Source organism: Ziziphus jujuba, chromosome 8, assembly GCF_031755915.1.
Source record: "Ziziphus jujuba cultivar Dongzao chromosome 8, ASM3175591v1".
Classification (NCBI taxonomy): domain Eukaryota; kingdom Viridiplantae; phylum Streptophyta; class Magnoliopsida; order Rosales; family Rhamnaceae; genus Ziziphus; species Ziziphus jujuba.
Genome location: NC_083386.1, coordinates 11,824,078 through 11,850,048, shown reverse-complemented (window position 1 = coordinate 11,850,048; position 25,971 = coordinate 11,824,078). Strand labels below are relative to the sequence as shown.

Sequence of the window (25,971 nt, the reverse complement as noted above, 5' to 3'; positions counted from 1 at the left end):
TTGTCAATTAATGCCTGCTCGGAAATGTGACTCAAAAAAATAAAAATAAAAAAAGAAAGTTTTTTATTAGCGATTGGTCAATAAATTAGTTGCATGGTTTTTTTAAAAGACCTCTCACGCGGTTTCTATTAGCTGACAGCCTGCCAAATAAGAACATTTGAAAAATGCAATCATTCTAGGTCCCATCTTTTTAACTTACCATCTTAAATACCTCTACTTCTTAGCAAACAAAATTTGGACCTAAAAACAAAATTTTGGTGCTTGATCAGCTGACGCCATTCTAGCTTGCTATTAATACTTAAATTTGGCCATATATATATAACATTATTACTATAGATACCAAATTATTTATCAAATGATGTTTTATAGTAATGTGTCAATATTATTATTATTTTTGAAAAAAATATGTCTTATATTATTGATTAACATATTTATAATTTTATATAATTTAAATATGAACAAATAAACTGTTATATGAGTGAATAAAAAATAAACCAATTAAATATTATTATATAATTCATCATACTATTTGGCAAACAATTTAATCATTCTAATATTATCAAAATCAGGTTATTGTTGTGAAACATTGGCTTTTACCATTGTGCGTTGTCCCCGCATGGAGTATCACCGTTATATTCAATGGTTCAAATGAATTTTTTAGAAGTACTTTTGTGGTTAATGGAGAAGCCTAAGGTTGTTCATCCAAGTCTACGTTAATTTTTTTTATCTCAATGTCAAAAAGTAAAAAAAGTTAACCAAAATTTCAGGCAGAAAATCCAAAATTGTAAGTAAATGACAGTTTTTGTGTCAAAAGGAAAACTGTTTTAGCATTGACGGTTATAATTTCACATGTAAGTAATGGAAGACAAAATGCAGTTCTGGGCATCTTTAAGAAGTAACATGAGAAAAGGGGAGGGTGGGGGTCTAATTGGAAATATCAAACTGCTTAACTTTAAAAAGTGCTTTATGTATAATTAATTTTCTATATGAAAGTAGATATTTTATAAACATAAAGAGCAATACAACGATGCAAAAACCTTAGCCATTGATGAAACCTTAGCTTGTTAATTAGCTACTTAATAAATAGCTTAAAACCAATATAGCAAAACATCTATAGTAAAACCTTTTCATTTACCCTAATCTTGGCCTTTGTTAGTGTAAAGATGCTGCGGCGGCGTTGTCCTCTACACTATGAGCATCTATTACTGTCAGATTCAGAGACAGAATCCGATGATCTGTCTGAAAAATATAAGATTCGATTGCAGAAGATAAATGAGGAAGGAAGAATTATTGCAACAGAATGTGATAAAAGCAAGAAAGACAAAAAGAAAATTGGCATTCAAGAAGAGAGTAGAAGAGATACAAAGGCACATAAGGAAGATCCAGGTTTGGAAATGATTGATGAATACTGTATTTACTTTGAAAGTATTTTGTACATGTAAAGTCTTGAATAAAAATACATATATAATATATATCCATTCTTTTGCATAGGTTAATTACCATATAATATAGATGTAGTTGTTGATTAAAGTTTCATTACGAAATTGGACTCATAAAAGCTACTTTTGATTAAGAAACATGTACAAGCTACATTTCCAGCCACACTAATTCGTTTTAAGCCACAACCTGGCCATAATCCCTTTATATGACCATTTGGTACTCATTAAATAAAACGCTTTTAGCCACAAAATATTTCAAGACTAAAGATTATTTTGTTATAGGAATATTTGATAAATCATATTAGAAGGGAGTTATATATGTATATAGTCATATATTTAGGAGACATCACTTCCCCATTATATAATTCTATGTGCAGCCTGTCTTCACTATGTTGCTTTAATTTTGTCCCCATCATACTTCCCTCAGGAACAATTTCGAATACATAGTTAAGAAGTGAAATAGGAATGGTAGAGGTCTAGTATTAATTATGTATATCCATTAATAATTAATTGATAAATTCATTTTCTTTTTAAATATTTCTAATCTAACATTGTTTACCAACTTGATCAATTGCAGTAATACTCAAAAGAAATAAGAAAATCATAAAGAGTAATTACATGATATAGGCTAGAATTAGTTCTAAATTTAATTCTCATAACATGCAAATAATCTGCACTTATCACAGCCAAATGCTTGCTTTGAATCAATAATATATCAAAGTTTTCCAAATAATTTCATTCATAAACTTCCTCTAAATATTACTAATCATATCACAGTTATTTACATATCAAAATAAATCATATATATTTTGCATCGCAGATGCTCTGGTAAAATTGGCAAAAGATTATCAGCAGAGAATGAAACAGATTCCGATCCCAGAGGGCCGGCAAACGACAACGGAGATTGTGTTTATAACTTGGCGTGGATTAGCAAGATCAATGAAGCAACTTTATGGACAACCGTTACACTATCTCACTCATGTTCTTGCAAAGCAGTGGGATGAGTCAAGGATTGGAACCGAGGACGAAGATAAGCCAATGGAAAACCTTATTCATCCAGCTAAAGCTGAATCTATCATTTGGGATGTTGAAGAAATCCATAGGCTTTGCACTTCTTATTCTCATTTGGCTAAGCTTTGGGTTTCTGATCCTGATTTCCATACTTTTGTTGATGAGATTATTCCACCATCTTAATTAGATCCAATAATATTGAGTTTGTTTGAATTTGAATTTACATTTGTACATACATACATACAGTGTATGATTTTATTGGATGTTGTGGACATGGCCCTTTTTTTTATTTTTTCGTTTTAAGGGTTATTATGAAATTTTTTTAAATTCAAAATTTGCTCATTCTTTTTTTTTTTTTTTTTACATGAATTCAAAATTTACTCTTAGAAATGAATTTTGGAACATGTTATAGCTAGAATATCTTAATATCTTCTCCATTTGTTTTTATATATATCTTTCATTTGTTATTTTAATGTGTAGATTAATCGTAATATATATATATATATATATGCATATATGTATCTGAAGGCTAACGGTGCTCTTGTATATAGACCTTTTTCTTTTATTCCTTAATTTGCTCCCATTATTGGTAAACACTTATAAGGTAACCAGTTTATTTTCCTAAATATTCATTTATGTTGGCCCAGTTTTTGTAAACAATATATATATACACACACATATTGTATATAAAAGAAAATTTTACAATGCGGATGGTCCGCATTTGGATTTTAATATTGTAAACGGTTTTGTGAAATATTTATCATTAACACTTGTCTGTGTATAATAGTATTGAGGATAATTTTTTTAAAAATCGTTGTCAATATTGGAGATCTGCATATGGACCGTCAAATTATTTATGAATGCATATAAAGATAATAATTTTTTCTAAAATCGTTATCAATATTTTACTTATAAAGAACAGTTATATTAAAAATTATAGTCTTATATATATATATATATATATATATATTTATAAATTAAAAACTTACAGATAATCTACACTATAAAATCTCAAAATTTTATACGTATATTAATTTCTTTTAGAACTAATTATGAGTAGATTATTGGCGGCATATCATTGCACTTTTTTTTCTTTCGAGGATTACAGCATATTTTTAAATTAAAAGGGAAAGAAGACTTCACCCAAATCTAATCAAATTAGAATTAATGAAGATATATTCTCTGTAGTTTAGGCCGAACCTACAAACAAAGTTTTTTATGCCAAAATTAGGATGATACTTTTTGTAGCTTTCACAAAATCAAAGAGATGTGTCTAACTCGTTTATTTCATATATATCTTAGTTTATTTATTTATTTATTTATTGACAATAAACTATTGGTATTTTTTTGTTTTTGGTGAATAATATACTATTCTTAATTAGCTTAAACAAATATATATATATATATATATATATATATTGGTGAAACAGATATATAGTTCATATTATTTAGTTATTTATCTTGCTAAAAATATATTGTTTAAGAAAAAAGGAGAGGAATTAAAAAAAGAAAAAGAAACTATAGATAAAAGAAATGAAAGAATAAATGTTTCTATAGAAAATGCTCAATAAAAGCATTAAAATCTGAATCACAGTAAACACGTTTTGCAAGCTAGGCCGGATGGCAGAGGAAGCAATAAAGCAGAGCATACCCACAGTACCAATATTAGCCTTTTTTGGTAATACAGTATCAGCATTAGCTATACAATATCAGTTACATAATAATTAATGGCCCAGTTAGGGAATCTACCAAAGCTTTACTGACAAAATCCAAGTTGGATTTTGACTGTTTCTACCTTTAATATTAATTTTTATTTCCAAATTATCCTACCAATTTAAGAATCGGTTTTTTTCCATACTGTACCCAAATATTTATTTCGTGTTTTTTTATATCAGTTCACCACTAGATTATTATTATCCTTTCTAGTAAAAAGCATAAAAATAAGTATTAAATACTATTCATATACAATATCATCATCGCAGATTTTTCTTCTAATGTATAATAATCATGGGAATGTCCTCGATTCATCTTCTCTAGCCCCTAAATCCTAAATCATTCGGCATACGCAAAATCTTTACTATTCTTTTTGGACAAAAATTCAATAGACAATTTTTTTTTTTAAATAAAAAATCAGAATTCGAATTCTCATGTTTCATATTAAAAAAAAGAAAGAGAAAAAAAAAATAGCTTGATGACCGAAAGAACTTGAACAACAAATCTTGTTGAAATCAAAAATTATGTTTTTATTAATTAGAACAATTTCTTTAAAAGAAAAAAAATATATAATAATGGCACATACACTTGCAACAATTTTTTTTTTTTTTTGAAAAAAAATTAATGAGCATATAGACCCGAAAAAAAGTCAAGTGAAAAGACACACGCATGATAAAAGCATGCTTACAAAAGTACTAAGCACATACATAACATGCATACATACATACCATACACATACATCATACATCATTATAAAATAGCTGCTTTCTTTTTACTGGAAGGACCTTAAAAAAACCAAGCTTGGTGATATGGGAAGGAGTGACCAAAAAAGCCAAGACCGGCTGCAAGTCGGCAAGAACAGCGGCCAAAGTCAGAAGATATCAAAGTTGACATTGTGCACTGCATTAAAAATAGCAAAACAGCGTCGGCGGCGAGCAAAACAAACAGCGACAAAGTTGACCATCCATGACAACACTTCTCAAGGCTATGGCTGGCTGCTTCCTGGGTGGCTCGCTGAAGAGCGCCAAATGGAGTCCGGCAGGATCTACAGGGTAAATGCAAAATTAATAATATTTACATATCCATACATACATTTAAATTATAAATCACCATCTATTGGATCCGTCGAATAGCTTATATTAAGAGTTTATAGTTCTATTACCATAACACCTTATATCTTCTTATTAATTTGCTTCCTCTTTCATTGCTTTTATATGTACTTTGCATATGGGACTGCTCGTATATTGTTTCAATTAGGGGTGTGTGTGTGTGTGTGTGTTTTAATGATACTGACAAACTGAGGATCCAAACTTTGACATTTTTTTTGAAAGAGTAACAGCTTTTTACCATTAGGCTATCTACTAAAAAACTAATTAGGGTTCTTAATTGGAAGAAAATGAGGGATATTGATTGTATAAAATTTAATTTCAGAGATGAGGGAGACTTGGTTAGCTAGCTTGGTTGATAAACATAAAGAATTATCAATGGGAAGAGAATTTTAATGGTCTTAGAGTGATCATTTGTAGAAACGACACACAATGAATTTTTTATATTCTTAACTCTTAAAGGAATTTAATTAAACAGATTTCAGAAAGAAGGAATGCGAATAAAACTTAGTGTGTTGTATAATATCTAATGATTTGTTCAATACTTATCATTTCACAGATCTCGTACTGCTTGGTATTCGAAGTGTTATCAATTCAAACTGAAGTTAGCGATTTTTAGTATTCATTATCAGTATTAAATTTTCTTTTTTGATATAAAGGGTGAGGAATAGACTCGGGGACATTTGAAGACTAAAGAATTGGTCTTTTTGAGATTTAATATAATTGAATTTGGTTGGAATGCAGTGGAGTGGAATGTTACATAAATCATGATATGTAATTGATGACTGTCGTGGAAAATGAATGATAAATTATGTTTTAGAGGGCCTTTGGAAATGGATCTTAAAATGGGCTTCCATCAAGTACGCAAAGGATATGTTTTGTTCATCAAGAATGGGCTCAGATAGGCTTAGAAATAAAATAGTGATGCAACACATCCACGAAAATTTTGATAAATCTTTTTCTTTCAAACATTTTGAGTTTGACACCCTAATTATTTCATTTTCAAATGAGTAGGAACTTTAGACTTGCATTGTGTAAGAGAACACAATTTTTCTTCTTCAATTAGACATTTAGACTTGAACATTTAATAGAAGAGGAATTTTTTCTTTGCTTTAAATGTTTGGGTCCATCATATAGCATCTTTTCCCCAAACAAGTTGAAGGGTGAAATTAAATTTTCAAGTTCTATTTGGGTATTTGAGTTTGGGGAAAAAATAAAAAAAACCAAAAATAGAGCAAAACAATGTGGCAATAATAGGCTAGCAACTTAGAATTCATCTATAATTGCTAATTCAAGTGCATGATATGCACTAATTTAAGAATGGAACTTCCTCAGTTCCTCATTTGTTCCATATATACTGCAAACAATTGTTAATTTTTCAGTACAAGGCAATACAAGGACTCATTTGAGGTGTTGAACTGCAGTAGATTGATCTGGATCCAATCATAAATTAAATTAGTCTAATACAATCCAATGCAGTCCACTATTCCGAACGAACCCTTTTGATATATAAGTTTTTGCAGCCTTCCAAGTAAAAATAATGAGAAGCAATTAAAACTTTGATGCAGTACTACTATGACCCTTCTGGACGTTTGTACCGCAGCCAACATGAAGTAATCCATGCTTGGGAGGAGCAGGGTATTGTGGTCCTTGACAAGTAATCAAGCAAAAGGTAATTGATATTTCTTCATTCATTCAACATCCTTTATCTTCTAATTAAGCTCTCCATAACTAACCCCCTCTATAAGTCGGAAAACAAATTTCCTCTCATGGACAACTAGTTTAATCTTTTATGGATGACAGTCAGTCTCTTTGCTTATATGCTTGCTCTTATACCTTGCTAATTGCAGGTTATGAAGCTCCAAAAGTTAATGACAATGTACTTGCCCAAGAATATAACAGAGCAGTAGCATTTAAATAAAAGCATAAAACTATTGTAATAAACTCTATCAATCTAGCAGTGGTATTTATATGAAAGCGTAAAACTAATAAATTCCATCAGTCTACATGGATATGGCATTTCGTGGATCTTTAACTAGTTTGGACAATTCCTCATCGATTTCGCTGATTGTAATCTATTTTTGCTTCTGTGATTTGGGAATTTTTAAGGGTCATTTTCCAACACTAACTTGTTGGAGCTTAACATTATCCAGGAAATAGACGATGTTAAGGCGATAAGTATATGAAAAGTTATTTCCTTCACACTGAGGATCAAGTATATGGTTATTATCATGTAATTGGAACTTAAAATATTATGGTTAACATCTTTGATAATCCTTGAGAAAGACGTAAAGAGGCCACATTTTGGATCTTCTGCAGGTGATGAAAATGGCAGCATTTGCAGAATACATGATCAATTACAAAGTCTGTTGAATAGTCTGATTGGATATGCAAATTATTGTGACAGGCAGATCACATTCACGCACATATTCCAGAACTAATTTATACGTTAATTTTCCATAAAAGACAAACAGAGAGTTTGAACCAGTTTGGTGTCAAATACGGCAACTTCTCTCAAGTGGCGTAAACCCTGAATTAGCTCATACGCAAATCATATAAAAATGTAAATAAACAATAAATTAGCCAAACCATAAGAAGCAACAAACTTAATTCCCCGCAAAGAAATGAAACATTTTTTTAAGCCTGATAAAATGCTTTTCTAAAGACTAATTTTTGGATCAAACTCTTACGAACTTATCCAGAACAAGAAAAGTCAAAACTTGCAAACAAACCTTCTGAGTTCCGACTGATGGAAAAGATAATCAAAAGAGCAAACCACCATTCCAGTAAGAACAATAAAATATGAGATATATAGTGACAAAATTTTCCCTGTGCCACAAAAATAATAGAGGCAAAGGAAATATTACATCAACGTGGGTTTCCAAAAGCAAAAACAAAAACAAAATCCAAGTATATAAAATGACGCACCGCCATAACCACACCAAATAAGAACCAATTCAGCTTGTGAATATTGAAAACCCTTTGAAAACCCTTCAGCGGTATTAGCCGTTTCCAATACCTTGATACTGTTGCTTGATGTCAAACACACGATAAAAAAGACAAAAGAGTAAAACCGTATATGAACCCCCAGTAAAAAAAAATTGTGAAATATTTCTCCACCATTAAAATGGCTTATTTTGCTTTTAACTTTTGGTTTGGATGATACCATTTATCAAGAATTCTCGGATGAGGTAAGTAAAAAAAAAAAAATTTCTTTCTAGAGCCGCAATACAATTCGATCTCTCACAAAAAGTAAATTTTCTTCTCTTCTGTTTTTCAAAAGGCCAAAAATCCGAATCTGTACATCTCTCTCACTCAAAGAGTTCTGAATAAAGAATGTCTCCGCCTCTCGTTCTTCAATCTCCAACCACTGTCATTGCTTATGGGTTTCAAAAATCTCTCTGCTTCAATTTCAGATTGAAGCAGAGACTGCAACCTCTTCAGATGGCCAGAGCATTGGTTGTGATCAAAAGGGTTGGCTCCAATAACGTTCTGCTCATCTGGGTAGAAGTTTCTCTGGTAAGGTGATTGCCATTTCGCTTGTAGATAAGCAAGCGATCTCCATGGAGGAAGAGGCATGGAGTTCTGCTTGAGAGAAGATCTAGCAGCTTCAACCATAACTTGAAGAAACTGTTCCAATCTACTCGAAGAACCCACATAGACAACCGGCAGAGAATTTAATATCTTGTCGTACGAAGCAACAGCTCTAGCTATTTCAAAATGGCTACGGAAATCAATGTCTATGATCAAACGCTCGGAGCTATTACTTCCATTATGGTTGACCACATCAATATATTCATGATCCCCTGAATAAAATTGGGAAAATCAAAAAAAAAAATAAGAAAAAATTTGTTTTAATTATCGGAAAGTTTTGAAGAATTTAAAGCTATGAAGTGGGTTTTAGAGTGAAAAGTACCTCCAGGAACTTTGCCAGCAGCTTGCCATCTCGATGAACATACAGCGGCATCGTATCCAGATAACCTCAGAAGCTTAACCAGAGAGAATCTGATGCAGCTGGCGTTACAAGGACCTGATTTGACGAAATCAAGCTCCTTGTCGTTGATTGAAAGTATAAGAGAATGAACCACCGACTTTAAGTCACTCTCATACTGCGCCACCGGATGCTTACAAAACTGCCCATATGACAACATATAATCAGAATTCAGAATGAGAATCAAAAATTGAAAAAAAGAAAAAAAAATTAACACCCTTATCTTTTGGAATTTGAAACTGTTGAATTCAAAGAAAAAAGATTGAGAGAGAGAGAGAGTGAATTACGGGAATCTTATCGGCGAGGTGGGAGAGATCGGAGAGACCGGAATCGCTGTCGCTGCTACACCAAGATTCGGCACCGGCGCTACCGTTTTCCAAGAAATCAGAGACCATAATGGCGAGGTCGTGTTCGCTTTCATGGCTTAAACCACCACCGATCTGACCTTTCAACCATAGCTCCCCGCCGGCCAAACATACACGGCAATCCATCCCCCCTCCTCCTTCTCCTCCTAATCCTCCACAACCACCCCACAACGGCGTCGTTTCCTCCAAAGCCACCACCTCCACCTCTCTCTCCGCCCTCTAATCACAGGCAGCTCCTTCTTCTTCTTTCTTTTCCTCCTCCTCCTCCTCCTACTCAGTGATTTAGGGCGGTAACAATCACCATCATCAGCGTAAAAAAAAATAATAATAATAATAATTGGAATTTTTTTTTTTTAATATTTATCCAAATTCACAAGAATTTGGCGTAACGCCTAACCATTTGAATTTGAATTTGAATATGATACAGCGGAAAATTTATAGAAAAATTCTTTCACGCTTCCGAAAAACTAAAACATAAAAAAAGAATAGAAAAAAATAAAAAGATTAGATAAAAATAAAAATAAAAAATAAGAACGTTTTCTGTTTTCCAAATTCTTCGGTTTTGTTTTTCAGAGATTGGTGATTTTCCTGGAAATGTTTTATTTTGTTTTTGGGGTGGGTAGGATGGAAGAGACGAGGAGGGAAGGAAGGAAAGGAAGACGAAAATGGCTTTTTTTGTTTTTGCGAAAATGGAACCACAGACGACGACGGAGAGCGAAAGAAACGGGAAAAAATGGACTTCATATAAAGTCGGACATATTTGAAATTACCAGAATAGGCTTGTCGATTTTGTTAAAAGACCCTTTGGATAAGGGAAGAAAAATTGAACTTGGTCGCTAATGAAGGGCATATTCTTTTTCTTTTTTTCTTTTTTTCTTTCTTTCTTTTTTTTTTGTCAGGAGAAAAATTAAAATATCTCCTTTCGTTATCTGTTACTCTGTTAGAAACTTCCCAATAATCTCTAACAAAATACTGCCAAATTTTTTAAAACTAATCCTTCTTTTTTTTTTTCCCTTTTTTTTGGATAAAATTTTCAAAAAAAAAAAAAAACGAAAAAAGAAAAAAAAAACTTGGTAATAACACCTGATTCCTTCCTTAACTAGAATGGTTTGTTTGAAAGTCGAAACTGTTCCATTTTCCTCTCTGGGCCTATTTAATTGTTTCTTTTTTCTTTTTCTTTTTTTTTATGGGATAGGGATGGTAATTTTTAATTTATCTTTATTCTATATTTTTATTTTAAAATTTTAGTTATTTATAAGTATTTCTCAAATTTTAGTGCTTTCTAGTTGTTAGTTGTTACCTACCTTTCTCTTCTTTTGAAAATTTTCTTATCCATTATACAAGACAATTTTTTTTTTTTTTTTTTGGTTTCTTAATTGTAAAATTTCTGTTAGTTTTATTTTTATTTTCATTTATAGAGTTTTACATTTTGCTAATAGGTAGAACTCCCTCCCATATGGCCACGCTACAATAAAAGCTTAATTCTCTCACATAGATTATAGACCACAACTTATTAAAAATTCATACTAATTCTCTTTTTGACATTAATAAAATCAATACTAATAAAATTAAAAAGAAAAAAAAATACATATGAATGTAATTACTTGTCACCACCAATACTTATGAACAATGATGACAATTTTGTAAAGAATATTGCATTCACTATAATTATTTTGACTTTTCATGTGACATCTATCACCATATATCTTTATTGATAATCTCTTACTGCTTAATGATGATTACATTTCTATAATACTAATTATAAATGTTGAAAAACTAAAGGGTCTTCCATATAAATGCATCTTATGTCATTTCATAAATATAATGGAGACTAATTAGAGCTTAAAAAACTCATATAAATTTCTAAACAGTGATTCCAAATTCAAGTCCTCCATTTTTAATATCAATAAATACTACATATTAAAAAAATAATTTTTTTAAAAAGGATTATAACAAAGCTATAAAAGGCATAGCTTACGCGTGATGTGTTTAGCTTAAACTTTTTATAGTTGTAACTACAATGCTTAAGAAAAAAAAAAAAAATTACCACTGTATTGACTGTCTAATGTCCGACTGCGTGAGCTTTTTTGTTCATTTTTTTATTTTTTTTAAATTATTTTGTTTAAAATAAAAAATAATGGAAACTTATTATAAGGTTTAGTTTTTTTTTTTTTTAAAAATGAATAGAGTAAAAATGTAATAATATATGAAGAAGAAGATCTTGAGTTGGAATCCAACGAAGAATTAGACAATAATTAGTTAGACAGTGGTGATATTTAAAAGATATATTAAAAATATATATTAATTTAGAAATTATTAAATAATTATAAACTTATAATATATATGATTGAGACTAAATTTTTTTGTTGGAAATTGAAAAAATATGAATTTCTATAATTTTTTTATGATTACGTATTTGTTGATTTATGTTTATTGCACGTATAACAATAATATAAATTTGTATACATTTTATCATTTAAAATATAAATTATTTTTATTTATTTAATAGTCATATAATAATTAAAATGATAATATAATAACAAAATATTTTATTATATCTCAAGTTTACATAAACACATCTAAATTCATAAGGTTTAAGGTTTGATTTCGCCGGCTTACAAGTCTTAGTTTTTTTAGAACCTTGATAAAGGGCAGCTTATGGCGGCTTTGGCAAAGCCATATTTTTTCAGTTGCATGGTGCTTTACCAACAAAGTTATTGGCCATTCAAGAGGTTTCATAATTCTGTGTGCAAGCTGGTTTTAATAGTGGGGAGCTGGTAACTGACTCCACATAAGTGTTCATTTTCTATATGATGACAACATATATATATGGGGCATGGATTGCAACTTGGCAGATGAGGTTAGAGTGTCTTTACGTGTATTGCTACTTTTGTTTGATCATATAGTCCTAGAGAATCAAATAGAGCTGCCTATAAGGTAGCTGGTTATTCCTTTTATTAACCTATGTACGAAAATGGTTGGAAGAGATACCTATCTCGGTTGTTTTTCCATATTGGGTGATTTGTGTACTATTTCTTCTTAATGAAGTTTCAGATTTTTTTATTTTTATTTTTTGCCCCAAAAAAAATAAAAAATCCAAACATATGTTCCAAGTAAACTAATAAATCATAGTATTGGGTTATAACGACTTTTTGCCCAGCCAAATTGTCATTAATGTTATATCAATTTCTCAACCACAAAACAGCATCAAAGTCTCTAACAATTTGGTTGGCCTCTATAGTTGAGCCACCTGCCCCATACCTACAAACCCAACTGCTCATGAAAATGTAAATGAAAATGAAAATGAAAAATACATCTCAGAAACAATTTGGATGTAATATCTTTTTTTTTTTTTTCACAATAAAGTCAATGAAGGAAATGAGATGGGCATAACAGGAATCTCGTGAAGGGCAAACCAATAATCCTTTGCCTTGGTGACCAAGTCACCTATCCCACTTTGAATTGAACGGACCAGATCAAACACACCGAAAAATGCCGATGGTCATTACCTCCCAGTAGAAAATTACGTGTGCTATGCGGACACCAGCCCTTACTCTTACGTCAAATTTAATTATTATTTTATCAGTTATTGCAAAAAAATAAAAAATAAAAAAAAATTGACCGATGACCAGGATTTTTGGCTCTTAAATTAAAAGTTTTAAAAAATGTATAAAAATGGGACCCACATTTCTATCCAAATTACAAAAATAAATCACACCCACAATAATCGCACAAGACTGGCAGACGCAGATGGTGTTTCACGCAGACAAACCAAAAGAAAAGATTAAAGATAAAAAAATAAAACAAAATCAAAAACAAAATTGAAAAGAACATGAATTAATTCTTTCTTTTTTTTTTTCTATTTTTTTAACGCGGCAAAGATGGTCACAGGGGGGACCAGACTTTTTTCCAGCAATATATATAGATATATATAAATATATATAGATATAGATATATATTATATTTTTTTGTGTAACTTTAATTTAAAAAAAAAAAAAAAAAGTAGACGCGGACAATTGCCACTCTACAAATTGATGATGGTCGATGGACCCCACGCTTTTTATTCGTTTGGTCGGTCACATAGAGCCATTAGGAACCACTTCGGCGTTGAGGAAACCGAGACCCAGTTTCGGAAATTTTCACGTGCCAATTCCCTTGTCGTTTTGTACGAAACTTTGGTTGTGTGCATACGTGGTTCTTGTTAAGGGGAGTTGTTTCAACCAGGCAGCTCAAAACCTCCCTCACCCTATTAATTTTTTTTTTTTTTTTAAATTACACTTTTGATTTTAAAATTTAAAAGTTCCAATTAAATTTTTAAGTTTCAATTTATTAAATTTTGATTCAATTGTATTTTTAACAAATAGATATTAACAATTTGAAAGTATTAAAATGTAATTTTTTAAAAAAATTAAAAATTTAAATTACAACAAATTAAAATTAAAAAACCTAAATTGCAACTATTAATATTTTAATATTGGTTAAATATGAAAGAACTATAGATTACTATTACTTCAAAATTTTAATTAGATTAAAGTGCAACAAATTAAAATTTGAAAATCAAAATTGAAATTTTTTAAATTTGAAATAAAAAATGCAACTTTTTTTTTAAAAATTAAAGAATACAAAAATATAATTAATCCGTTTTTTAAATTTAAATAATGTTAAATATCTTATACCAAAGACTGTAAACATGATTAATAACAATTTATGCTATCGATAAGCATATGACAGAACATATTTAAGTTATTCGGTACCATGATTTTAATCAATTTTAAATTATTCTATTAATGAAAATCGAACAAAAACTACTGTGGGCGAAAAAGATATTCTGACTCTTTCAGATAAATCCTCTTTTTCCTTGGCATAAAGTACAAAGTTTGGTGCCTTGGACCTAAAGTTTCTTAAACCCCTCCCTTTTTCTATGGTTGCCTACCATTCAAGAGACAAAATGATTTATTCATAATTTTTATTTATTATTTTTAGTTTTTTACTTGTAGTTGAGCAAGCACATACAAATACAGCAACATCTCAACCTTTGCATCTCAGATTCTATTGAGCTTAGCATATACCGTCTAAAACTTTCAACTTAATGAGATTTGACGTGCATAACACCTCATGTTTAGGAAATTAAACGTGGGTTTTATCATGTAAAAGTGTAAAATATTTTTATTAATTCACCTTTTTTTATTTTTGATAAAAAATTCACCTTAATATGTTGAGTTACAAATTACCATTTTACTATTTTGACTATAAAGTCACGTAGATGTGGAAAAATAATAGTTATAATAGGAAGGGAAAAAAAAAAAAAAAACAAATCAAATGGAAATCAAACTTGACATGGGAAAAATTTTCAAGATTTTATACAATAATCAGCTTTTCAAACAAAATCCATTCCATTGTTTTCTTAACCAAGCCAAACCAGTAACCTCATTTAATTGAGATTGATCCACTTTAATTAAGTTAATTGGATTAATAAACATTTATGCAGTCCCAACTACCATCGTTTTCAAGCATAATTCTAGTAGCTGAAAAGACATAAATGCATGTGCTACTTTGTGTGTCCAGTGCTAACCCACTTATCATTGCCTAATAAAATATAGATTTATCTCCATCATAAAAACTTATTTTGAAAAAATAAAAAGAAAAAAGGAACCGAATAAACACAAGGACTTCATACTGTTGGCTCTTTGCCAGGCTAGAGGTCAACAAAAGACCTATTTTTATTTATTTTTTTTTTTTTTCAACAAACAAAAGCAAATGCAATTGGGCTAAGAAACTAATTTACAAATTAGTTTTGAGTTTGGGAAACATCGAACTAATGGATAAAAAAAAGCATCATATATGCAAACACCCAATCCTTTCATGGCCAACCAGGATAATATTTCAATCAGAAATGAAAAATAACAACTAGAAAATAAAAACCAGGATCATATATTTTTAAGTTAAATATTCAAGTCTTTTTTTTTTTTTTTTTGTCGTTTCTTTAAACTTTATCGACAACATTATGGTACTTGGCCATCGGCTTCTTAAAGATCAACAGGCGTTAAACAAAGGGAATGGGGTATTAAAATTTATTAAATTTTAATAGGCCTCCACCTCTGAACGGAATCTAATAATTGCCAAAAAGTGGCCATGAAGGGGAATCTAATAATTACCTTTAAAAGAATAACTTAATCAAAAACCAACCACCTATTTAAAATTTTCAGAAGCAAATATTATATATGTGCCCACCAAAAAAAAAAAAAAATTTGAGGTTGTCTCCTTTTGACTTAATTTAATCTAAAGAAATAAATAAAAAAAAAATAGAAATATAGAAAGGCATCTTTTTTTTTTTTCCCCCTTCTCAAGTTTTAAAGTCATCGTCAATCCACAACAACACAAATAAAAAATTATGAAAATAGACCCGTGGTTTGCAACATAACATGCAAGATAAATTGTACAGTCTAATGGCAAAGCCACCATCATCGATGGTGAATACAGCAATGTGCCACACAAAAAAAAAGAAAAAAAAAAAAAAAAAAAAAAAGGGGGGGGGGGGGGGGCTATGTTAATGATAATGAAATTATGGTTTCTAAAAGATTCTGGATGGAAGTCATCTCTTTACCTAATTATGGGTTCTAGTTTGGCCTAGCAATAACAACAAATCCAGACAACCAAATACATATCACACATGGAAGCCACAAAATACTTTTGAGAGCCCCATAATGAGGATGGGTACAGGGAACACGTAGACATGAGATATGAATATGATCTGGTTCTTTCTGTACGCATCATGGAAGAATAAACAGGAAGCCTGAGACATGTTCTGGTAGTTTCTATCTGGATCATTGAGGATACCAAGACAATCTTTTCTTTTGGGGATCTAAAATTTGAGGATCTATATGATAAATCTGGAACAAAGGATTGACATTCGGAACATTGACATAATTTCAAAACCAAATTCTTTAGACCACTTTGTTTTAATGAGGTTCTCATCTAGTTACTAAATGAGCAGCAGAGATATTATTGTTAACCATCTTAAATTATATGGGGAAATTGCTAAGGCCCCAATTTCATTCTCTTAAAGTTGACCATAATAAGCATTGTAAATAGTGCATTGAGAGTGTTAGAAAGACAGAAAATCCATAGAACTAATCGTATTATATGGACAGAATGTCAAACAATTAAGTGTCCATTTGATAGTGATTTTAGAATAGCTAAAATCACTTCAAAGAGATAAAATGCATTACCTATTACGTATGGGGGAAAAAAATTGTAAAATCACTTTTTAGTGATTATGTTCCTGGAAAATAACCTATTTGGTGATTCTAGAAGAATTACCAATTAGGCGAAACAGGAAGGGATTCCTAGAAATCAGTTCCAAACAGGTCCTAAAACCACTTGCCATAATTATGAGAAACAAGAAATGGCTGTAGCACCTAAATGAAGTGAAAGAAGCAATTGACATGACAAAGGCCCAATATTAATGCCTGACACACATGAACAAATCCCAAACATGGAATGTAAGGCCTAGTCAACCATTTTTAACTGAAGAAATGAAGCACAAATATATTGGTTATGCCACATGAAGCAAACAAATAATACAATGAATCATGTAGAAATGTGTTGACCTCAATGTTCCTATCTGCACTTTGGTGTCTTATAGCATTATAGATAATAACATTACCCTCTGAGGACTGCCCAGAAAAAGTGACATATACCATACTGTATAAAAGGATTCCATTGATAAGGGTTTTCAAAGAAATGAGAACTACCTTCCCTGCTAGAAATATCATGCAAGATTACTTTTTCTGTCTAAATGTGACAGTGTCGATACTCGCTGCTAATAAAGCTTCTACCTTTTCCGGAGAGTGCGCTGGAAAAGACAAAAAAATGATAATTAAATGTTTGCTACTGGACATAATCCTCTAGTGAAAAACAGACTAGAGAACTCTTCCTTATGTACGTTTCAATTATTCAAGAAAAGCATACATACTTTCTGTCCTGGATCAGCTGGTTGTTGCCATCTGTTAGGCACAGTCTCTGCATTTGGAACCAAATCTGGACTAGTATGCTTATAAAATGCCTGTAGAGCTCTACTGACAAATGGGCGTGCTATATTCACTTCCATAGCAGATAAGTTGTTAATCTGTAGTACAAAACTATGAGCTTTAGGATATAGAGATTCATAGTAGAACATGATGGAAGAAAATTATGGTAAGTAAGCATGCATGCAAAAGTAAAGACCAAACCATAAAAAAGCAAGAATGCAAAAATGTGTTCATGGTCTTTCTCCCTTTTGTCCCTTTCTTCCTCCCTCCCTTTCTCCCTCTCTCCCTCTCAAAAACACAAACCAGAGCAAGTACCAAAGTACACGGTGAAAATGTAAATACACACAAGAAAAAAGGAAATAGGCATACTTGACTGATCTCTTCGACTATGCACACATTTAAAATGCATAATCATTTAAAGAGACTCAACAAAGAAATAATGTTCAAAAATCAATTTTAATTATCAGCTTTACTCTTCACCTTCATTCTTATCGTTAATATGCAATTGACCTGCATTTACACTATTCTTGTACCACCAATTATTACAGATAAGGAGGCTGCAGGCTGAAACACAGTGTTTTTTTCCCATTACTAAAAGTTACAAAATCACAATTTGAGTGTTTGGGGAAAAACCTACTTAAATGTTTTAATTGCATATAATGACTAAAATAGATACGAATAATTATTTCCTCATGTATATATATTATTACTATATATAAATGAGTAAAAAGGAATTTTATTATTAGTTGAAGGATATAATAGTAATTTTTACTTTAAAATCCTGCTAATGCTCGAGGGAGAATCAGAGAAGCTACCCCTGGCTACTTTTAAGATTCTAGCTTATGGAGGATGTAGATTATTAAAGGATCTAAAATCCATAGGTTTACCAAACACTACATTTAATTAAAAATTCTCTCATAATCCAAAAATAGGGGTTTAAAAGCAGCCCCAAACACACACTTAGGAAGAGGAACATGACATTGAAGTGCCACTTTACACGCTTCATACTACTCAATATTACATAAATAAACAAATGGAGAAAATTATACCCTCACAGCAGAGGAACGAGCAGCCTCAAATGATTCTAAGCTAGTCTCAAATTTATGAAATCTTACATCTCTGATGTCCTCGATAAGAGACCTCACCTACAAGAAAGTTTCTCATAAGTCACCAGGAAGGAAAGACAATCTCCTTTTTTTTAAATAAAATAAAATAATATGGAATATATGTTGAAGAGTCTTTGACTCACCATGTATATGTCAGGAATATCCCCAGGTGCACTATCATCAACAATGTTAGAACTAGCATCAATGAAAAAAATCTAATACCAACCATGTTCTTAGACTTACTGATCAAAAAGAAGTTTTGAAATTTCCACATAATGAAAAGGAAGCACTTGAAATACATCTTGAGATTCACGCTCTGATTCCAAAATCCGAGTCAAACTTTCTAGTCACAAACAGAAAACAACAAATAAATAGAAATTTTTGAGTGACTGGTTTTCTCCGATGTCTCTGATCTGCATAAATCATAAACTTGAAACAATTCCTAAAAGACAATATTGTTTATCTCCTCAAGATAATGTTTTGTACGATATGCAAACAATTCCAGATATGAAAGATAAAGACAATGGAGACAATTGAAGCTGCCAAAAGACTAAAAAATAGCTCTGTGCTTCGTATTCAAATCTCATATGATGAATATCAGTTAAACGCCATGTACTTATGTTCATGCCATGTTTGTTTATTGCTGAATACACAAAAATCAAAATTCATAAATGGTTGTAATCATTCAGCAAAAAGGGACGGCACACAAGTCTATAAAACAAATTGGAGTGGAAATTGGCTGAAAAAGATCCTCAAGTAAATGGAAGTGCAAGGGAAAAACAAACGAAACAGAAAAGAAGCCACACAGCACATCTTATGAAAAGTTATATGTGACATACGCAACATCCAAGAGTCAAAAGTCCCATGTGAGTTACATGCTAACATCTTACTTACTGTGGGTCCTTAACAGTGATCAATAACTCAAAACACCTATATGTAGGGATACAATGTATGAGACTCACAAATCAGAATGAGACCCAGTGATAGTATCAGAAAACAGATATGAACGTTCAAGCAGTCAACAACCCTTATTTCAAACACATGAATCAAGTATCCAATATTATAAGCTCGACCAAGTTTCATCAGTTTTTTCACATACAATACTTAAGCAATGAATGATTAGTAATATGAACCTAATACTTTTCGACATCCACAAAGTCAACCTTCGAAAGAGATACTCTGACTACTTTTCAATATCCTTTCCTATATTTTGGTATCAATATAACACTTCCTATGAAATTGTACAGTACGAGTGCATAACAATAACTAATGCAAATTTCCTTAACAATTAAGAAAACAAAGTAACTAAAACTCACCAACGGACATCCACTCAGGAGGTCGAATTGAGCATTTCCCTCTCTTCTTCAAAGCAATCGCCAGCCAAACCGGCACCTGGGTGACCATTTGAGGAAAGAATGGACCATAATCCCCCTGCAATCAAAACCATAAAAATTAGTTAAAAATAATTGTCATCCAAACATATTTCGAAAAAACCAGAGAGAGAGAGAGACTAGAAAAGGTGGAGAATAAATTACACAGAGGAGATTGAGAGGTTCCATTCTCATATTGGGAACGATCTCCACTAATTCATCCTCGGCCATGAACTCAAGCTGAGTAATCGAAATTTCGAGAACGATTTCATTAGAATGATGAGAATATCAAAGAAAAAAAATTCCGAATCCAAAAATCCAAACGGCTATGTACCTCTTCCGCAGAAAAAAGAGACACGTGAGGATCCGATTGACCGGCCATTGATAGAAAAAGATTCAATTGAATTCCTCGGCCAGATAAACGATTTGGGAAATTACTGGACCATTTTTAAATAGGAAAATCAGGTTAAGAATTTAGAAGCTGAAAAAAAAAAAAAAAAGCTGTGTGTGTTACTTGGCTCACATATATTCCTAAATCGTATCCATTTCTGATTCTGAAGTAGAGTTAAAGTAGTGATGCAAAATGGCGAACCCTAATTTCTAATGGCGGGAAAATTGATTGTTTTTTTTTTTTTTTTTTTTCTTCTATGTGTTTGACATTTATTGGAAGGGAATTATTTTTCTTTTTTTTAATTCCGTAAACAGGACGAAAGGACGAATGTTGTTTTTCTTGTTTCCTCCTTTTCTTTTTGCACTGTATAACTCATTGCGGTAAATTACAAATAAAATCGCGTTAAATTGTTAATTTCTTCTTAAAAATTGTAAATATTATCTGCGGGAAAAAAAAATGTGTGAACAAAAAAAATATATAGATAAATTTATAAACTACTACTTTGATTTAGTGTAACATCCTGATTCACAAAAAATTATGAATTCAAAATTTTGACCAAGCTAATCAAGGTTGATCAAAGTTAACCAAGTGTATCCCATGTTAACTTTTTATTGTTGGAGAAATTTCATGTTGACCAAGGTATCATGATAAAGTACGACTCGATACGAGTTTGTAGATTAATAATATGCCAAGATCAAAGTTAAGGAGAATGTATTCAATTAAAGTTTAATAGATTTAAAATGAGCTATAGACTTTAAAAAATTTGATGCATTGTTATGGAATTCTACAAACTCCATAAATATTTTATAAGAATTCAACGAAATCTTTGGGTTTAAAGCTGGATTTCATATTGACAATTTTCTTCACAATTTCACTGTTAAAATCTTTTCAAATCCATCAAAATTCATCATTTTTTAAAATCTTTTAAAATCAATAACTTTTTTAATACCACCAAATTTTAAAAGAATTTTACAAAGTTTTAGTTGAATACATATAGATTTTAATGAACTTTTATAAAATCCATCAAAATATAAATTGAATATCATTATACTTGTATGGATTCCTTTAAAATCTAAATCGAATACCTCTAAATTTTTAAAGACTTTTAAAATCCTTCAAATTCTAAATTAAATACAGCCCCCTACGACTAGAAAGTAATAGTCAAAATAAAATATGATTCTGAGTAAACGGTGAGTTTGGAGTTGACTTTTTATTTATATGTATTTTGACATTGACTCCTATTCTATGCAATAGTGCTCGTCGATATGAGTATGTAGACTGACAGCATATCTAATTTGGACTTACGGTTGAAAAGTTACAGGTCTGTAAAATTATATTTATTTTTTTCGAACTAATTTTACTGGACAGTGAAATATTTAAAATAGTTTTTGATTTATTATTGTGAAAAAAAAAAAGAATAATAATGAGTAGGCAAAGTTATAATTTATGATACTAATTTTCTCCAAAAATATGATAAGTAGGCTTATGTAATATAATTTTGGATATTGTTTGTTAAATTTGAATTTTTTTATTTTTATTTGCTTGGTTATTGGAAGGCAATTAAAAGTTAAAGGAAAACTATCAATAATATTAATTTGTTAAAAAGTTTTATTACATCAATAATATTTATAAAAATTTGAAAAGAAAAGTTAACAAAAAAAATCATAGATATTTCAAAAACTTCTATGAAAATTTATAAAAAATTAAAAAATTTTTATGAAAGCTATAGATTTTTTTAACTAAATTGTAAAGGATTCAATATAAATACTATAATAAATTTTTTCATAAAAATTATGAAAAAATATTTAAAATTTTAATGAATATTATGGAAATTATACCTATTCTATTTAGAAGTTAAATTTCTTTAGTGTTTGAAAAATAAAAATTTCATTTTGAATTTTGCTTACATGATGAGTTTAAAGAGGCAAATTGTCCAATTCTGGGTTCTCCAAATGCTAAAAGTCGGTGATCTTGGCAACCGCCTTTGGGGTATTCATATAAGATTAATGTGGTTGCTGCGTTGCGTATTGGCAAAGAGTGTGTGGGTATTGGAGCTATCGTCTAACTTGTGTGAGCTTACTGCTATTTGGGATGGTTTACCGTTGGTATTCTCCGGAGGTGTGCTTGAAGGATTCTCAAGTGGCAATCTCTTTGATAACAGAGCCTAAGTCGTCTTTGGATGCAAATTGCTTTCTAGTAGAAGAAATTATAAGTCTCTTCTACAAGTTTATGTTGATTTCAATTGTTCTTATATATCTGGGGAGTCTAACAATGTTGCACATTGCCCAGCTCACTGTGCTCTTGGTTTGGATACTTTTGAGTCCTGGCTTGAAGTTGGGCCATCATGTCTCTCTCAACTTCTTCAAGCTGATCTTTGTAACTTTGTCCCTTAATTAATAAAGAGTTACACTTTTCTTTCATAACAAAAAACCAAAAACCAAAAAAAAAAAAAAAAAACAAAAAAAAAAACAAAAAACAAAAAACAAAAGAAGAAGCAAGGCTACTAGTTTTTAATAATGTTTCAGCAAAAATAAAATAAAATAATAGTTCTAAATAAAATAATAGAAATTTTATAAATATTATGTTAAATAATGAAATTAATAAATGTTATTTTTCTGAATATCATATGCACCATATCTATATTAAATTGCTCATGCATTTGAAAATAATTATTAAGTCTTTTTTTGGTGCATAACTAGTTTTCTTAAAATAAATTTAAAAAAATAACAAATAAACTGTCTCTCTGCAAGGATTGCATACTGGCGATATTCACTCTTTCATATGTGAAGTTTTGAATTTAATTAACTAAATTGTAAAAAAAAAATAATAATAATAATAATAAAAGAAAAGAAAAGAAGAAAAAAACTAAAACTATTTAGCAAATAAATGATTAAAAATTTTCAGCAAAATTATATGATTCAAAATGGTCCTATGCATGCAGGAAAATATTTAATTATAGTGATGATTTTTAATTTTAAATATGGTTTTCTTTTAGCATAGGCATGATCCATGAATGGACAGTGTATGACCACATGATTCGTGATTCACATAATTCAATGTGTATGTGAACATGTTTGGGGAATATAACTATTTGGCGTGACTTGTGACTTATAAGCATGTGGGCGTTACATTTTTTTATCCAAAATATATAATATATATATATATACAAAAATTCTATGGTGAGGACGGTCCGCATGAGAATCACAGTATTAGTGACGATTTTTCATAGTATTAACGATGATTTCTTAGAAAATCATCACCAATACTATGAAAAACCGTCACCAATACTGTGGTCCGCATGAGGACCGTCCACACCATAGACGGACTGTATATATATATATATGGTCGTTACATTTGCATTTATACCTGAAAAAGCACGCCTACGTATAAATATAGCTTATATAATGTGATATTATTTTTATATCCAAACCAAAAAGTAATCATTTATATTTTATGTCAAATTCAAAATGCTAATATCAAAATTTTATATAAAAAAATATGATTCAGGATCAAAATTCAACAATTATAATTAATATGTATATTTGCATATGTTTGTTATAGTATGTGAGTATATTTGACAATTTTTTAAAATAAAGTTTTGCCATATCTCTATAATGTATAATTTATTTTTGTTTCCACTCCTGCTGAAAATATATTTTTATTGCTTCTTTCTCATTTATAGTTTGTTAGTATAACGATGTAAAGCTCTTCAATAGTACATACCAAATATGTAATGGAGACAATATTGTTTGATAAAATTATAACCATGTATTTAAATAAATAAATAAATTATTGTTCAGTTATGGATGAACTTATTTTATGGTTTCTTTGTTGCCTTTGCAATAAAAGTCATTTTAGAAAATTACAATGGTCAGTGTCCTCACTTCGGGTCCTATATATATTTTTTCCTTTGTATATATATAATTTTTTTTTTCTTGAGAATAATAAGATCCAATCCTCCTATTTAGAGAATAAAAATAAAAATAGAAATACAATCTAATGGCAAAATTACAACTTCTTAAATTAAGATAACCGTTTTTAAAATCAAATTTACACGTGAAGATGAAGATAATCAAAACAATTTATCTTCTTAACCAAAAAAAAAAAAAACAATTTATCTATTCACCAAAAAAACACCAAAACAATTTATCTAATATGAGATATAATTTTTACCAAAAAAAAAAAAAAAAAAGATATGACTTTAACTTTTGAAGTGTTTACATGAATAAAGTCCACGGTTAACCTACTCTAAAGTACATGCTACCTTCTATGAGAGATTCCACACCAAGAACATGAACTATTTTAGTTTATTCTACTTTTCACGAAGCCGGAGTAATGAAAATATTTTGCGTTTAACATTCTAATCCACAATTTTTCATCTTCCATTGCAAGCTTCAAGTCTAGCCTAAAGCACCTCCAATAACAACTTTGTGAATTGTTATAATTTTTTTTGTCACATTAAAAAAATGAAATAGTTAATTAAAAATTTTCAAATCGGTTTGTTAAATAACTCTGTTCAACTGAGGTGACAAAATAAAAATTAAAAATAATCCTAATAAACATATAATTTAATAAAATAAAAAAACAACAATATGAGACAGAATTAAATACATTATCACATCAATATTAAATAAAATTATTGAAGATTAATTTTTAAAATTGACCATATATTAAATAGATATCTATGCTACAATAACATTAACTTCATTTTAGTTATATTCTATGTAAATAACAATATACAAAGTCATGGTAAATACCATCAGTCACCAAATAATATTCTTTATCAAAAAGTCACTAAATGATATCAATGTATTTCTAACTTCAATTAACGTACTCTCCTCAAAGACTTTGATGTGCAAATATTGATCCAAGCAACGATATTGAATGATTAACTCTTCTCAACTATCACAAAGAGGGAAATGTGGATTCATTTAACCTGGAAACGCAATCATGGTAAGAGCCTTTAATCATACCCTGTGAGGTTGAAATCCTTTACTTTAAAGAAATATTTAATCTATCAAACTTTTTAAAGTTTTTATTTTCTCCGATCATAAAGCTGGCATTTCAGAAAAAAAAAAAAAGTAATAATAATAATAATAACGATGAAGAGGGCTAACCCTTCTGGTCTGTTCTGGGGAGGTGAGGTAAGAATTGGAGGAGGCACTGCTAAAAAAGGATCCTTCATCCACCTCTTCTAATCCATTACAGAAAGCAGTCAGATATAAATTTTTATATGTACATATATAGAGCGAGAGAGTTCAAGCATTTTGCACCACCACCATATGATCGATGGGCATTAAAAAAAAAATAATAATAAATAACATTGTATGAGAAATTAACAACTCATTAAACTTGCAAGAGACCTGCTACCACATCACATTTTTATAAAATAAAAAAAGAAATTATCAAATCATATCCTTCCACCTTGTGAGAGACCATACTAGTTTCT

At 30.2% G+C, this 25,971-nt stretch overlaps 3 protein-coding genes and 1 non-coding gene across 6 annotated transcripts; 2 read left to right on the top strand and 2 right to left on the bottom strand.

Annotated features, from left to right (window-relative positions):
• Positions 1-1,163: 1,163 nt before the first annotated feature.
• Positions 1,164-2,633, top strand: LOC125421535 (protein RDM1). Its single transcript, XM_048470738.2, has 2 exons — positions 1,164-1,386; positions 2,260-2,633. Exons 1-2 carry the CDS (start codon positions 1,164-1,166, stop codon positions 2,631-2,633), a joined length of 597 nt encoding a protein of 198 aa, XP_048326695.1.
• A 2,295-nt stretch (positions 2,634-4,928) lies between these two features.
• Positions 4,929-7,911, top strand: LOC107413452 (uncharacterized). The gene is made up of 3 exons (XR_001581063.4): positions 4,929-5,215; positions 6,838-6,941; positions 7,120-7,911. It is a non-coding gene; the product is annotated as an uncharacterized LOC107413452 (transcript).
• A 145-nt stretch (positions 7,912-8,056) lies between these two features.
• Positions 8,057-10,345, bottom strand: LOC107413434 (uncharacterized). Its single transcript, XM_016021382.4, has 3 exons — positions 9,548-10,345; positions 9,186-9,402; positions 8,057-9,075 (listed from the first exon to the last, which is right to left on the bottom strand). The coding sequence occupies exons 1-3, from the start codon at positions 9,749-9,751 to the stop codon at positions 8,585-8,587; spliced, it is 912 nt and encodes a 303-aa protein (XP_015876868.3). The 5' UTR covers positions 9,752-10,345; the 3' UTR covers positions 8,057-8,584.
• A 6,776-nt stretch (positions 10,346-17,121) lies between these two features.
• On the bottom strand, positions 17,122-20,800 carry LOC107413447 (DNA replication complex GINS protein PSF2). 3 transcript variants are annotated; one of them, XM_016021400.4, is made up of 9 exons: positions 20,655-20,800; positions 20,466-20,568; positions 20,297-20,371; positions 20,078-20,192; positions 19,005-19,104; positions 18,905-18,935; positions 18,705-18,800; positions 17,601-17,753; positions 17,122-17,480 (listed from the first exon to the last, which is right to left on the bottom strand). In XM_016021400.4, the coding sequence occupies exons 2-9, from the start codon at positions 20,511-20,513 to the stop codon at positions 17,460-17,462; spliced, it is 639 nt and encodes a 212-aa protein (XP_015876886.2). In that variant the 5' UTR covers positions 20,514-20,568; positions 20,655-20,800; the 3' UTR covers positions 17,122-17,459. The 3 variants fall into 3 exon arrangements, with proteins under 3 accessions (XP_015876886.2, XP_060675339.1, XP_015876885.2); XM_060819356.1 differs by having other exon boundaries at positions 20,646-20,664; XM_016021399.4 differs by having other exon boundaries at positions 20,466-20,767.
• Positions 20,801-25,971: the final 5,171 nt, after the last annotated feature.